The sequence below is a fragment of the Bicyclus anynana genome, chromosome 5, assembly GCF_947172395.1.
Source record: "Bicyclus anynana chromosome 5, ilBicAnyn1.1, whole genome shotgun sequence".
Lineage (NCBI taxonomy): Eukaryota > Metazoa > Arthropoda > Insecta > Lepidoptera > Nymphalidae > Bicyclus > Bicyclus anynana.
Genome location: NC_069087.1, coordinates 9,589,133 through 9,605,665, shown reverse-complemented (window position 1 = coordinate 9,605,665; position 16,533 = coordinate 9,589,133). Strand labels below are relative to the sequence as shown.

The window sequence follows — 16,533 nt, the reverse complement described above, 5'->3', positions numbered from 1 at the left end:
GATTAATAAAGTGCATGCCATGGGAACTTAGAAGAACGTGAAATCTTTATGAAGCAGCGCCATCTACATCCTAGATTTAAGATTCCAGGATAGTAAATTCAATTACTTATGGTGTGTATATAATATAATGTTTTTAGAGATTTAAACCATGTAAGTATGGAAAAAAAAACAAAAAGAAAAGTATTATTTATCCTTTTAATTTTGACGCGCAATAGGATTATTAAAGAAAGACAGTAACCGTACATTAATTTCAACGATGTTTCATATAGTATTTTGGCCTAGCGGTGCATATCAAAGTTACGATCTAATAATCCTGTGTACGAGCCCGGACAATGGAAAACTTTTTGTCTTTTTTTTTTGTTTTTCTCAATTGGTTTCTTCAACTATAACAAAATCAAAAATCTTTCATTTACAAAAAATATGCATTATTATTTTTATAACATAATGGATACTATACTAAAAATACCGTAGCTAGTCACTAGATGGCGCTATCACAAGCGTTCCGAAAAAAGTTAGAGTAGCCTATCTATTTCCAATAATACATTGTAATCTTTGGTATAGTGCACCACAGTCCACAGATCACAGGTGGATCCACAGATTAATAGATGGGTGGATCACAGATCATTATAATATGATAGTCACAGATTAATATGATGTGTACTGTACTACACAAACAAGACACAAACACATCTTTATTGTCAACGACCAAAACTTTTGGACATAGGAAAATATGCATATGGAGGTTGCGGAAATAAATTAAAAGCTAGAAAAATGTTCCAAATTGTTTTTCTCTCATTACTTTATTTGTCCTTTTTTATTTTTAACAATTTTTATTTAAAAATATAATGCAACACACTTTAAAAAATTATAAAAAAATAAACCCTCCCGCTGCGGGACAGAAAAACTCCAATTTATTAATAGAGACAGACAGTAAGCGTACACTAATTTCAACTAAGTTCTACATAGTCATTTAAAATAGTTATGTATAACCCTTGGTTATACGCAACTATTTACGATAAAGTAATCCTGAATTCGATGCCGGGTAATCAAACGAAAAACGGGTCGAATAGAAAACATTTTTGTCTTCCTCAACTATTTTAAAATCAAAAATCTCCTTTTATTTATAAAATTATTAATTTTATTTCAGGCACTGAGGAATTTCGGACGCAAAGATGTCGCGAACTTTCTCGAATGCAGCCTAGCCGAGTTAGATTCGGTAGTTCACCTTTTTCTCAAAATTGGACCTACGTAACTGGATCAAAATATAAATATACTAGCGGACGCCCGCGACTTCGTCCGCGTAAATTTCGATGTCAACTTTACTACTACCCCTACCCTACCCTACGCCTACCCTACCACTACCCCAACCCTACCCAACCCCTACATCTACCCTACCCCCACCCTACCCCTACCCTACCTCAGACCTACTCCTACACTACCCCTACCTTACCTAAACCCTACCCCCATCCTACCCCTACCCTCCCCGTACCCTATCCCTTTCCTACCCCTATCCCTCCCGTACCCCTATATTACGCCTATCCTACCCCTACCCTACCACTTCCCTATCCTACCCGTACCTCTACCCTACCACTACCCTACCTCTACCCCTACCCTACCACTACCCTAAACCCGGCCCTAAGCCTACCCTACCCCTACACTACCCCTACGCTTCCCTACCCGTACCCTACCTTACCCTGTAACTTCTCTATCTTACTCCTACCCTTAACAAAATCGGTCCAGTCCTTCGAGAGTAGTGGTATGACCAAGAGGAATAGAGACTTCTATGCTAATAATATAAAGAGGTAAATTTCGTGTGGTTGTAGGAGGTAATCTCTGGATCTACTGGACCGATTTGGAAAATTGTTTTACCAATAGAAAGCTACGTTATTTGCGAGTGTCATAGGCTATGTTTGATCCCCATATTCACACGGGAACGGGAACTACGTAAATGAAAGCGCCGGGCGTCATATAGCGGAATTTCTGCGTCTTTTAGAAATTTTGTATTATCTCCGAAACTATTATATATATATATAACTAATTAACATACTATAAAGGGCAAATCTTATCTCCATTATATCCTTGTGATTATTAAATAATTTATTTTAATAAGGATTAAAGTTTAGTTGTATAAATAATGACGTAAACCTAAGTATATAAAATTAATAATTTTTAAAACACAAAAGGTACTATATCTGCTAATATATAGAAGATAGATATATGGTGTCGCGAACTTTTTTGTAGAACTTTTAAAGATACATAAAGTCTCCATACATTAATTTCAATTTTACACAATAGTTAAGGCAGCGCATGCGAATAAGTCTGTTTAAGAGGATTTTCAGTCCGACCTGTATGACAAAAACTGTGATAACTCGGCTAATATATATGATACCAATATAAAATATAGCCTATATCAATATAAAATATAGCACTCCCCGATAACATATAACATACAATATACATATAATATACATACAATAGTAACATTGTACTGGTGAAAGAATTTTTAAAATCGGACCAGTAGTTCCGAAGATTACTCCATTTAAAAAATGTGACAAACTTACAAACTTACAAACTTTACCTCTTTATAATATTAGTATAGATGTATTCGTCTACAATTTCGAGTGCAGCGTTTTCAACTATATCTGGGTGGAGCGATACATAAGCATTACGCATTATTTTTGTTTTGGTCATGTTCATTTTCAGGTACACCTGTTGAGAAACTCTGCTGAGGTCATTGAGCATGGTACAAAGGTCATCCAGAGTCTCTGCCATAATGACTACATCGTCCGCGAAACGCAGTTGAGTGATGTACTCGCCATTGATGTTGATGCCAAATCCGTCCCAGGTGACAACACCTTGCTGAAGAATTACAGACGCACCTCGCTGCTAAGCTATGTTTACAAATTATTTTAGATTAATAGAACTAAATTGCCATGCCTTTGCCCAACCATTGCCTAGTCCTATGAAAGTATATTCATGAAATAATTTCTTTGGTCTGGGGTCTGGGGCAAGTAGTATATGGTCTGGGATGTCCCGTCATTGTCAACTGTCATTTGTCAATTTGTCAAAGTCAAACAAATAACAATAAAAGTGTCAAGAAATTGAATTCAAGTTTTTTCTTGAAGTTTTTAATTTTTATTCTTTCAAATCAATAATTATGTATTATTACTTTTTCTATAAAAATTTAGAATGAGAATTAAATATTGCGTTATGTGCAACTCAATAATGAAATATGCGTGAATTTGGAAAATTTGGTCCTATAATTGGTGCCATTGACGAGGGTACTTCAAATGTAAAATTTCTGGTATGAAAATTCACAATATTCAACTATATCTTAACGCTAAGTTCTACTATATTCAGTACCTCCACAGATATACCAATTGTGCTTCAATATATTTAATGTTAACTCAACAGTTACTGTTTTATCTTTATCAGAGACGACACATGTTTTAGTTTACAATTTGTGTACAAGACAATGTCCTAACAGTCCAGCAAATAAAAACCAATGTTAATCTTAATAATGAGGAATTAGATCTGGTTGATACCACTGTTTTTCTTGGAATTAGGTTAGGTTAGGTTAGATGCTAAGCTGCAGTAGGGCCCACATGTAAATCTTTCAAACAGACTTACAGACTTCAGCTGCAACGGTTACAAAAATTCGTCATATGATTGACATAGACACTGCGAGACCTGTGTATTTTAGCTACACTGTCACACAATAAAAAACTAGGAGTCATGGTGTTTAGTGTTGGTGTGTGTAATACTGCTGATATTGATAGTGTATTTGTGCTGCAGAAGAGAGCTATTCATGCATTATATTGGGTCTGAGTCATTAAGGGAGAAATTCAAAGAAAAAATATAATGGATGTCATAGTCAGTATATATGTAAAAAGAAAACCTCTTTAATATTATTTCTTTTTGGTAATTTACTTTTTTTTTTCATGACATTGTCACATTTTAAATATTCGATATATTATTATTGACTTAACAGCAAAATATTAAAATTTTTATTAGAATAAAGTAAATGTAAATAATGGCTTTGAATGTTGTTGTTATATTTTATTTATAGGTAAGATTTAGTTTAATTTAATTATTTAATGTAAAATTTAATACTGTAAATAAGAATTATATTTTATTTATAGAAACGCAAACAAGCCTTTATTACTATCTATCTACTATCACATTCATGTGAAATAATTATCATTATATATATTTGAAAATTTACTGTAAGTTCATAAAAACATCCAATATGGTGTCATTGTATTAATATTGATGTCAGCAATAAAAGTAAAATTATTGCACACCACACTAGGTTACAAAAAATTAGTAATTATTTTATGGGTATAGTTTTATAATAAACTGCCACATGAAACAATGGGCATGTTTCTATATAAGTTCAAAGTTTACACACAACACAAATCTATAGAAAATCTTATTATAGTGTTAAAGATTATTAAAACAATAAAATAGCTTACATAAATTTATAAAATGGTGATAAACAAAAAAATAAACAATGGCTGAGTTTGTTGTGGGCTCTTCTGGACCCTGTTTTAAAGTTTTCGACCAGTTATTATCACCATTATCTTATAATATTATTACCTGGTGTTTTGAAAATGCTTGTAAACTAAACCTAATTGAAGTAAATGAATTTTGACTTTGAATGGTCTTAGTAACTTAGAATGTGGTTACTCAGAGAGCCTAGATAATTAATTTGATTGGTAAATTAGGTATTTGCTGCAAACACATCAGAAGTGCTGACCTATCACCAAATATCATTAAAACGATTTAGTCCTCGAGAAGGATGGGTGGAACAAGATGCATTGGAAATTTTGAGTGCTGTTTTGGAATGTATCGAGGTATGAACATTGTGTTAAGGTACCCTTTAACTAAAATTTATTTAATCCTTCCTTTTATTATATTTATTATTTATTATATTATATTATGATCAGGGCAGACCCTAAGCAGGGACTATTCCATCCAATTCCCGGAGTATGAGACAGATTCACTGGTCAGTCCCTCTCAAGCTTCATACTCGGTCCTCATCTGTATCCTCTAACCTTAGCTTACCACCCATCTTACCAGAGCATACATGACATAATCAGCTATTAAGTGATCTGGTATCCTCCACTACAACCTAGACATGGATATATGAATATGATGAATAGACACTAAGTCTATTGAGCAGAATCCAGTAATTATGCCTGCTACCAGTGCTATATTAGTTCTACATTAAGACATTATTTGTTTTGACTTGTTCTCAAATAAATGAATTTTCTGATTTTGTTTATCTACTCATTTCATATTTGATTCACCTTCTGTCTTGTGTTCAAAGACTGTTTGTTATTGTGTATGTATGTATTAAAATATGTTTTTCTTACTCATTTGAATTGTATTGTATTTGAATATATTAATGTGTATGCTAAAATACTAACAGTTTATCTATCTATCTATACTATAATAAAAGAGTAGAAATCGCGTGTCTGTACTTTGCCCATTTTTAACTAAAATCAAGTTAGGGCGATTAGAAATGAGCAATAGAATACAAAAATATTTTTTTTAATTTTCTTGTCTGTCTGTCTGTCTGTCCTTCTGTCTGTATGTTCGCGCTATTCTCTGGTTCTACTGAACGGATTTTGATGCGGTTTTCACAAATAGATTAAGCAAAGTTCAGGGCAACATATAGGCTTTGTTTCATTAAGATCGGACAGATAGAAAAAAAGTTATCTTGAAAAAACCGGATTGCTCAAATTGATTCGCAGGCGTTATTTGGAGAAACGATTTTTCCACTAAAACTGTGTAATATCGATATTGAGGCACATGAGGCACATATTCTATAATCAACTGACCAATTTGTTTGTTTATTTGGTTAAACGCGCCAAGCTAATCATAGGAACTACTTAAAAGTTCAGGTTCAAATTGGATAATGCTTTTTGTGTTTAAATTGTCTGCTTTTTATCGTATAATGGTATGCAAGTTTTATTACTGTTTCAAGCAATAACTACTTATTAGATTGACCTAAAAGGAGATCATTAATTTTGGGCCTTTATGAAAGTGCCGGCCAACAAACAAAAATATTATATTAATAACAAATAGCACGAATTTGGCGCAATAGCTAATCTATACTTTTGTCAAATTCTGTACATAGAAGACATTTTAAAATTTTTTATTAGAGGGCATTATACAATCGATACAAAATATTTATTTCGATTTCTTGTCTGTCTGTCCGTATTTTTTGTTGACCGGTCATTACGCTGAAACTACTGAATGAATTCAAATGAAACTTAGCATGGTATGAGAATATAATACGGAGCAGGATAAAGTATACTTTTTATAACGAAAATAAAATATGAAGGCGGTGAAATAGGGGTTAAAAGTTTGTATGAAAAGTCCTCCTTTTTTCCTGGTCAATTTACCCAAGAACAAAAAACGCGCGGCCTTGGGCCGCGCACTTTATTATAGCCCGGTCTGCGGCCGGGAGTTTATGATACACTCTTCGACCGTGACTACGGCTGGGTATTTTACCCAAGCAAAAAAGAAGAGCGGCCTTCGGCCGGAGGTTTGTGATATGGCCACTGATCGTGGCTACGACTGGGCATTTTACCGATGTACAAAAAACGGAACGCGCTGCCTTCGGCCGCGCACTGTTTTGTAGCCCAGCCTTTGGCTGGGAGTTTGTGATAGGGCCTCCGACCGTGGTTAAGGTTGGGCATTTTACCCAAGCACAAAAAACGGAACGCGCGGCCTTCGGCCGGGGGTTTGTAATATGGCTTCTGATCGTGGCTACGGCTGGGCATTTTACCGATGCACAAAAAACGGAACGCGCGACCATCGGCCGCGCACTTTATTGTACACCGGCCTTCGGCCTGGGGTTTGTAATATGGCTTCTGATCGTGGCTACGGCTGGGAATTTTACCGATGCACAAAAAACGGAACGGGCAGCCTTCGGCCGCGCACTTTATTGTACACCGGCCTTCGGCCGGGGGTTTGTGATGTGGCCTCTGATCGTGGCTACGGCTGGGCATTTTACCGATGCACAAAAAACGGAACGCGCGGCCTTCGGCCGGGGGTTTGTAATATGGCTTCTGATCGTGGCTACGGCTAGGCATTTTACCGATGCACAAAAAACAAAAAAGCACTTTATTGTTAACCGGCCTACGGCCGGGGGATTGTGATACGGCCTCTGATCGTGGCTACAGCTGGGCATTTTACCGATGCCCAAAAAACGGAACGCGCGGACTTCGGCCGCGCACTTTATTGTACACCGGCCTTCGGTCGGGGGTTTGTGATGTGGCCTCTGATCGTGGCTACGGCTGGGCATTTTACCGATGCACAAAAAACGATACGCGCGGCCTTCGGCCGGGGGTTTGTGATGTGGCCTCTGATCGTGGCTGCGGCTGGGCATTTTACCGATGCACAAAAAACGGAACGCGCGGCCTTCGGCCGGGGGTTTGTAATATGGCTTCTGATCGTGGCTACGGCTGGGAATTTTACCGATGCACAAAAAACGGAACGCGCGGCCTTCGGCCGCGCACTTTATTGTACACCGGCCTTCGGCCGGGGGTTTGTGATGTGGCCTCTGATCGTGGCTACGGCTGGGCATTTTACCGATGCACAAAAAGCGGAACGCGCGGCCTTCGGCCGGGGGTTTGTAATATGGCTTCTGATCGTGGCTACGGCTAGACATTTTACCGATGCACAAAAAACAAAAAAGCACTTTATTGTTAACCGGCCTACGGCCGGGGGATTGTGATACGGCCTCTGATCGTGGCTACAGCTAGGCATTTTACCGATGCACAAAAAACAAAAAGCACTTTATTGTTAACCGGCCTACGGCCGGGGGATTGTGATACGGCCTCTGATCGTGGCTACAGCTGGGCATTTTACCGATGCCCAAAAAACGGAACGCGCGGACTTCGGCCGCGCACTTTATTGTACACCGGCCTTCGGTCGGGGGTTTGTGATGTGGCCTCTGATCGTGGCTACGGCTGGGCATTTTACCGATGCACAAAAAACGATACGCGCGGCCTTCGGCCGGGGGTTTGTGATGTGGCCTCTGATCGTGGCTACGGCTGGGCATTTTACCGATGCACAAAAAACGGAACGCGCGGCCTTCGGCCGGGGGTTTGTAATATGGCTTCTGATCGTGGCTACGGCTGGGAATTTTACCGATGCACAAAAAACGGAACGCGCGGCCTTCGGCCGCGCACTTTATTGTACACCGGCCTTCGGCCGGGGGTTTGTGATGTGGCCTATGATCGTGGCTACGGCTGGGCATTTTACCGATGCACAAAAAGCGGAACGCGCGGCCTTCGGCCGGGGGTTTGTAATATGGCTTCTGATCGTGGCTACGGCTAGACATTTTACCGATGCACAAAAAACAAAAAAGCACTTTATTGTTAACCGGCCTACGGCCGGGGGATTGTGATACGGCCTCTGATCGTGGCTACAGCTAGGCATTTTACCGATGCACAAAAAACAAAAAAGCACTTTATTGTTAACCGGCCTACGGCCGGGGGATTGTGATGTGGCCTCTGATCGTGGCTACGGCTGGGCATTTTACCGATGCACAAAAAACGATACGCGCGGCCTTCGGCCGGGGGTTTGTAATATGGCTTCTGATCGTGGCTACGGCTAGGCATTTTACCGATGCACAAAAAACAAAAAAGCACTTTATTGTTAACCGGCCTACGGCCGGGGGATTGTGATACGGCCTCTGATCGTGGCTACAGCTGGGCATTTTACCGATGCCCAAAAAACGGAACGCGCGGACTTCGGCCGCGCACTTTATTGTACACCGGCCTTCGGTCGGGGGTTTGTGATGTGGCCTCTGATCGTGGCTACGGCTGGGCATTTTACCGATGCACAAAAAACAAAAAAGCACTTTATTGTTAACCGGCCTACGGCCGGGGGATTGTGATACGGCCTCTGATCGTGGCTACAGCTGGGCATTTTACCGATGCACAAAAAACGGAACGCGCGGCCTTCGGCCGCGCACTTTATTGTACACCGGCCTTCGGCCGGGGGTTTGTGATATGGCCTCTGATCGTGGCTACGGCTGGGCGTTTTACCGATGCACAAAAAACGATACGCGCGGCCTTCGGCCGGGGGTTTGTGATGTGGCTTCTGATCGTGGCTACGGCTGGGAATTTTACCGATGCACAAAAAACGGAACGCGCGGCCTTCGGCCGCGCACTTTATTGTACACCGGCATTCGGCCGGGGGTTTGTGATGTGGCCTCTGATCGTGGCTACGGCTGGGCATTTTACCGATGCACAAAAAACGGAACGCGCGGCCTTCGGCCGGGGGTTTGTAATATGGCTTCTGATCGTGGCTACGGCTAGGCATTTTACCGATGCACAAAAAACAAAAAAGCACTTTATTGTTAACCGGCCTACGGCCGGGGGATTGTGATACGGCCTCTGATCGTGGCTACAGCTGGGCATTTTACCGATGCACAAAAAACGGAACGCGCGGCCTACGGCCGCGCACTTTATTGTACACCGGCCTTCGGCCGGGGGTTTGTGATATGGCCTCTGATCGTGGCTACGGCTGGGCGTTTTACCGATGCACAAAAAACGATACGCGCGGCCTTCGGCCGGGGGTTTGTGATATGGCCTCTGATCGTGGCTACGGCTGGGCATTTTACCGATGCACAAAAAACAGAACGCGCGGCCTTCGGCCGCGCCCTTTATTCTGCACCGGCTTTCGGCCGGGAGTTTGTGATAGGGCCTCCGACCGTGGCTAAGGTTGGGCATTTTATCCAAGCACAAAAAACGGAAAGCGCGGCCTTCGGCCGGGGGTTTGTAATATGGCTTCTGATCGTGGCTACAGCTGGGCATTTTACCGATGCACAAAAAAATGGGAACGCGCAGCCTTCGGCTGCGCATATATTGTGCACCGGCCTTCGGCCGGGGGTTTGTGATGTGGCCTCTGATCGTGGCTACGGCTGGGCATTTTACCGATGCACAAAAAACGCACTTTATTGTATAGGGGTTATGATTTTGTATTTTTCATATATAAAAAATTCAAAAATGTAAATAAAATGGGCGAAGGGTTCGAAAATGTACATCGATTTTCACGCGGACGAAGTCGCGGGCATCTGCTAGTAAATAAATATTTTATTTTTAATCTTTACCTCAAGTCAAATATCATTAAAAATTACAGGTAACAGTAGACAATTTGAAAAAACTTGATATTAATCCTGAAGATGTTGTGGGCATTGGAATCACTAACCAAAGAGAAACTACTATAGTGTGGAATTCTGCCAATGGAGAACCACTTTATAATGCCATTGGTGAGTGCCATTTTTAATTGGATTTTTTTACATATATTGGATTTATATTTTAATTATAATATAATAGTTGCTGAATGCGTCTGAAAAGGCAATATATTCTTTGTATTTTAGAATTTAAACTATCGTGAGTGTTATTCATATTAATTGATTATGAAACACGGCTAAAACTCACGTGATATTACGTCGGAGTATGCCCGACTAGTTTCGAACCCATACGGGGCCCTTAGTCATGAGCTGGTTCAGTTTGGATCGTGCCGCGATGCAAGAACCAGCTCATGACTAAGGGCCCCGTATGGGTTCGAAACTAGTCGGGCATACTCCGACGTAATATCACGTGAGTTTTAGCCGTGTTTCATAATCAATTAATATTCTTTGTAATTTGAAGGCTTCCGTACAGGCGGAGTCGCACGTGTCTGCTAGTTGAGTTAATATTTGTTTCATATTAACAAATTGGTAACCTGAGTTGACACAAATTAACCATAGTGTTTTTTTTAGTATGGTTAGATGTTAGAACATCAAGTATTGTCGATGATCTTCTTAAAACCAAAGGAGCACAGTCTATAAATGCTGTAACACAAACAAGTGGGCTACCATTGTCTACATATTTCTCATCAGTAAAGCTAAAATGGCTCTTGCGAAATGTCACTGCCGTTAAAGATGCAGTTAGTAATGGTGAATGCATGGTGGGCACTGTAGACTCGTGGTTAATTTGGGTAAGTTCAGTAACAAATCATAACTTAAATATTGATAAGACTTTCTTAATTCATTGTTTATTTTACAAAATCAAATCATCACAGCCTGCTCCCATACATAGTCTTGTCAAACCATTCAAACCTTGCAAATCCATATTCATATTAATATTGTTTAAATGCGAAATTAAGTCTGTATCTCTGTCTGTCTATTTGTTACCTTCTCACCACTGATTTGGATGAAATATACAACAAGCAAAACATACACCACTTCATTTCAATAAATTCTTGGTTTGAGGGTTTCTTCTCTCTTCTCCATCATGAACAATATTGTTATGTTATCCTTGAATGGAAGTATTTCTGGATTTTTAATATAAATGCATAATATGCATGTTTTAGAATCTTACAGGTGGAAGCCGAGGGGGCGTGCATGCTACAGATGTCACAAACGCGTCTCGAACTCAACTTATGTCATTAAAAAGCTTACAATGGGACAAAGGACTGTTGCGTTTTTTTGACATACCAGTGCAAATACTTCCAAAGATAAAAAGTTCTGCTGAAATTTATGGGTACATCGCTACTGGTTCATTACTTGGCACACCAATTGCTGGGGTAAGAGATTCAAAATTTATTCAGAAACTAGCAGACGCCCGCGACTTCGTCTGCGTGAAACCCTATTACTACCCTACCCTACTCCCACTCTACAGCTACCCTACCATACAGGGTTTCAAAATTTATTCAGAAATAAAAGGGTCTACAAACCTCTTTACTGTGATTCAGAAAGTAACAAAATCACTGAAAAAATCTTCATTTTTCTGATGGATTCCCACTTCCATGTTTGACTTACGAATAAAAAATAATAAAAATTCTCACTTTAAATACTAGTGGACGTTCTTCAGCATTTCATTTATCTTACTTAAATTTGTATGTAACTATCTCTATGTTGCTCCAGACATTGCTTAATCTATCTGTATAAGCCAAATCAGCACACAAAACAATATATGTAATGTTGAGTTTTTCGGAAGAGTAATGTGAACAAACTTTTAAACACATTTTTTTAAATTCTGCTGCTGCTCTTTCTTTTATTGTTTCTATTAAATTTTTGGTAAATTTTTACCCTCTCATTATATATACTAGTTTTATTTTGATTTTTTTACAATTTACAATTACTTTGAGACATCTCTTTGCGGACCTTAACCTTTATAGGTTTTTTGTACTATTGTTTTGTTAAATTATTTGCAGTGCTTAGGGGATCAGCAGGCGGCTCTGGTTGGTCAAAATTGCATGAACTTTGGCCAGGTTAAATGCACTTACGGTACAGGCTGTTTCTTGCTTTACAACACAGGTACATTGAGCTCTATTAACACAACTACTCATCATCACTGAACCACATTGATAATAATATTGAATAATAACAATTTTAGGTGAATCCATAGTGCACTCACAGAATGGGCTACTTACAACAGTGGCATATAAGCTTGGACCAAATTCTCCCCCCATTTATGCATTAGAAGGATCAGTTGCGATAGCAGGTAACTTATTTAAATTTTTAATTTTTCATTATTAATAGAATCTCCTCCATAGAATATGTAGAGGTAGCCTCCATAGGATAGAAAGGAAGGAGAGTCTTATAAAGGATAATTAAAAAACATAACAGTGATTTTAAGATGTACTCTGGCACAGCACAAGAGCAGTATTGGAGCATGTCAATAATAATGTTCTTTTTTTATTTATTTTGAAATTTTTAATTAGCGCTAAATAGTGAAAGTAGGTAAAATAAATAATAATATAAACAATTTAGGAGAACAGGTTATTTTAATCAGAGGTCAGAGAGTCTGCAAAGGTTTGAGTGTCTAATCTTTGTTACCTGCTACCTCCCAAAGCTGAATTCTATAATTGCCTACAATGCTCCCCTATGGTAGGACATTCTTGCTCTAAATCATTTTAATAACGTGATAAACATCTGTATGTAGGCGACACGTTACAGTGGCTGCAAGATAGCCTGGGCATCATTAGCGACGTCTCCGAGACTGAGACTCAAGCGTCACAAGTGACTGACGATGATGAAGGAAGCATTTGTTTTGTGCCTGCATTTAACGGGTTGTATTCACCTCACTGGAGAAAAGATGCCAGAGGGTAAGGTTTGTAAATTAACATATAATCATGATTTGACGGCATAATACTCATACATTACCGTGCCACCGTGGAATAATTATATAATTTTGGTAGAATTAATGGCACTGTTGCTTTTGGCATCTAACTTATATAATTAATTATATGGTTGTGCGTAACAACCTAACCTAATCTTGACTGACCCAGGACGCGAGCCTAGGAACTCATTGTCTGTAGTCAAAACAGGTATTCTATATTACCAATAATTCTAAAACTGTCAAAGCAAAATTGGGCAGTTTTTACGTAAAATTTGATTGTGCGTCCTTTTATTATAAGTGGTCAATGATGTGAACAGCTAAATTCGGATCACTTTTTGCGGTGATTTTGTAACACTGTACGTAACATGTCGCTGCAGTGTGATGTGCGGGCTGAGCAGCCGCACGCGGCGCCAGCACGTGGTCCGCGCGGCGCTGGAGGCGGTGTGCCAGCAGACGCGCGCCGTGGCCGACGCCATGGCGGCCGACTGCGCGCCGCTGCGCCGCCTGCTCGCCGACGGCGGCATGGCGCAGAACGCGGCGCTCATGCAACTGCAGGCCGACCTGCTGGCCATACCGGTGGTGAGTCACAGCTGGAAATTATTGGAGTAAAACTCCTTTACGCACGCTTGACTTCTTCTTCTTCTTTTTTATTCCCGGGCCTTTTCCGCACTTGGCCACTAAGGTTGGCCGTTGTACGTAGGTCCTTTTTGGTGCTGGTCCCCGCTGGAGTCATTCCAGCTAGCCGAGCTCGCTCCAGAAGCTTGGCAGGCCGCCCAGGTCGCCGAACGCCTCTTGGAGTGTTGCTGGGGATCCAATTTGTGCTGCGCGTTGTTCAGATACACCTCTGCATCTAAGCATAACATGTATCGGGGTTTCCTCTTCCTCCATGCATGCTCTGCACGCTTGACTTTAGAAGTGTTGAGAAATTGTCATTGGGCGATGCGTGCTGCAATCTACAGGCATAGTGAAGTACTGTGTAATTATTTTAAACTATCTGTAGATGGTGTTCTAAGAGTGAATCTCTTTTTGTACACTGCATGTGTGTGGGTCTTCTCCTCCCGTAGAACGGGCGGAGGTACAGGCTTCGAGGCTTAGGAGGAACGTTGCGGGTTATCTTGCTCTCCCAGTAAATTCTTCCAATCGATTTTAATGGCGATGCAGTCAAATATGGTAGCGCGATAACTGATATACATCACACTTTATTTTAATTTATAGATAAATCAATTTGATCAAAACCGTCTATATTCCAGATTCGCCCTCTCATGATGGAAAGCACAGCTCTCGGAGCAGCCATAGTAGCGGGGCGCGCGCTCCAGGTGTGGCCAGTTAGTACACCCAGCCCACCAGCCGACACCTTCTTACCAGGAATTTCTAATGAAGGTACATGTTGCAATGTATGATAATAATTAAAACATATTTAGTGCTAATAATGTCTCATCATCATCATTATCAACCCATATGCGGCTCACTGCTGAGCTCAAGTCTCCTCTCAGAATTAGAGGGGTTAGGCCAAATAGTCCTCTATGCTGGCTCAATACGGATTGGCAGACCTCATACACACAGATAATTAAGAAAATTCTCAGGTATGCAGGTTTCCTTACGATGTTTTTCCTTCACCATAAGAGACATGTGATATTTAATTTCTTAAAATGTACATAACTGAAAAGTTGGAGGTGCATGCCCCAGACTGGATTCGAAACTACACCCACCGGAATCAGAGGTAGAGGTCATATCCACTGGGATATCACAGGTCTCGGGTCATGGGTTAATAATTAATAATGTCTGCTATCGTTGAATTTTGCAAAAGCTCTGTTAAGAGTATACCTGACAAACTTTCAGATACATAGTTAAAGTCCAAAGGTGTCTGGACTGTCTGGTTAAAGGTTGTCACAAAAAATCTGAGCATATGATTTCTCATAGCATTGCAAATAAAATTAAAAATATATGCATTATTTTTAGAATTTTTTTTGTTATTTGTTATTATTTTCCAAAGCCAATCCAAACTACATGCCTACCATACTATCTATGGTACGAGCATTGCTTTTAAGCAAAGATTTTACAAATAAATAACAATTCAATATTTACAGAACGAGAAATACGTAAAGTTCGCTGGGAGAAAGCCCTAGATAGATGTTTGGGCTGGGCATCAGAAGACAATGAGACAACACAGTACAAACCTGGTAAATATCAATTATTTTTATTCATTGTATCTATCTTCCCCTCATATAACTTCCTTGTTTCAGAATTTAGTCTATGTGGCTTTAGATGATGAGGTCCTCGATTCGAATCCTACTAGCTTATCTTCTAAGAAATTTTCAGTATAAACTTTGATTTGGGAAGTTGGTGTTACGTGTCTGTGCCGTATAGTGCTAGCATGCGACCAGTGTAGAGAAATATAAACAAAATTCCGTCGTTGCGCCGCCATTGGTTGAATTTTCTCCATTTCTCTTCACGTGATTGTTTCGTTGGACGCATGTTAATATCTCAGAATACAGAAAACACCAGAAACCACATTATAAAGCACACATTGTGTCCAAAAATTGTACCTGTAAGTGTATAGCACGTCACACAAAACGGCTTACTCAGTGTGTCTAATCGATTGTTATTGATAGTGAAATTACACCAAAAAAAGAGTAACTTCAATGGATTCATTCCCATGCTCGATCACACCTTCTGGAGTTTCCTCTATTCTGAGGTTAATATGTTGGTTCTATTAATAATGATTACACATCTGATAATTATTGTTAGATTTTCACCATTAATCATTATCAAACATTAAGACCACCACAGACCCCCATAGGAGCATTGTGGTGAGTTTAAGTTCTAGATCTCCTTTCCTTTAAGGAGGGAGCCTTGTCATGTAGTGGGTTATTAGTATAGGCTGGTAATGATGATCTACTTCATAATATCCGGCCGCTCAAAGATTCCGTTTCTAACAGGTTATGATCGAATGGCCGATGCAAGGTTGTTCAACTTCGCTGTTTCAAGATTATGCCAACTGTTTGTCTTTGTAGTGATGACACAAAAAACGAGGGAACTGTAACTAAAAATATGTTTGTCCCACTCAACCAAAACCTGTCAGAAACGCAATCTTTGAGCGGCCGGATATTAAAATATCTAATTGTCTATCAAATTGTAGCTTTAAATTCTTGTTTGTTACAGATGAGGTTGACTACACCACAGCAGTGTTACCATCAGGCCTGTTCTTCCTTGGTACAGCATTGCTTGTAATATTAGCAGATAAATTAAGAATGTAGATTTCAATGTTCCTCAAATTAGTCATTAGATTATGTTATACCTGCAGTGATAGTCAGTCAGCCATAATACATGCAGTATTATTATTATTATTATATAGTGAAATGTTACCATAAAATAAAATGAAATGATTTATTTGCTGGTG

At 39.8% G+C, this 16,533-nt stretch overlaps 1 protein-coding gene across 1 annotated transcript; it reads left to right on the top strand.

Moving 5' to 3' along the window:
• The first annotated feature begins 3,085 nt into the window (after positions 1 to 3,085).
• On the top strand, positions 3,086 to 16,523 carry LOC112052562 (glycerol kinase). The gene is made up of 12 exons (XM_052881471.1): positions 3,086 to 3,304; positions 4,728 to 4,856; positions 10,165 to 10,294; positions 10,790 to 11,007; positions 11,383 to 11,595; positions 12,226 to 12,328; positions 12,408 to 12,515; positions 12,957 to 13,119; positions 13,511 to 13,712; positions 14,384 to 14,513; positions 15,221 to 15,313; positions 16,296 to 16,523. The coding sequence occupies exons 1-12, from the start codon at positions 3,233 to 3,235 to the stop codon at positions 16,388 to 16,390; spliced, it is 1,656 nt and encodes a 551-aa protein (XP_052737431.1). The 5' UTR covers positions 3,086 to 3,232; the 3' UTR covers positions 16,391 to 16,523.
• Positions 16,524 to 16,533: the final 10 nt, after the last annotated feature.

Coding starts and splice junctions, on each gene's coding strand:
- LOC112052562 (XM_052881471.1), top strand. CDS start 3,233: ATGCGTGAATTTGGAAAATTTGGTCCTATAATTGGTGCCATTGACGAG. Junction 3,305..4,727: donor CTTCAAATGTAAAATTTCTG/GTATGAAAATTC, acceptor TTGGTAAATTAG/GTATTTGCTGCAAACACATC. Junction 14,514..15,220: donor ACCAGGAATTTCTAATGAAG/GTACATGTTGCA, acceptor CAATATTTACAG/AACGAGAAATACGTAAAGTT.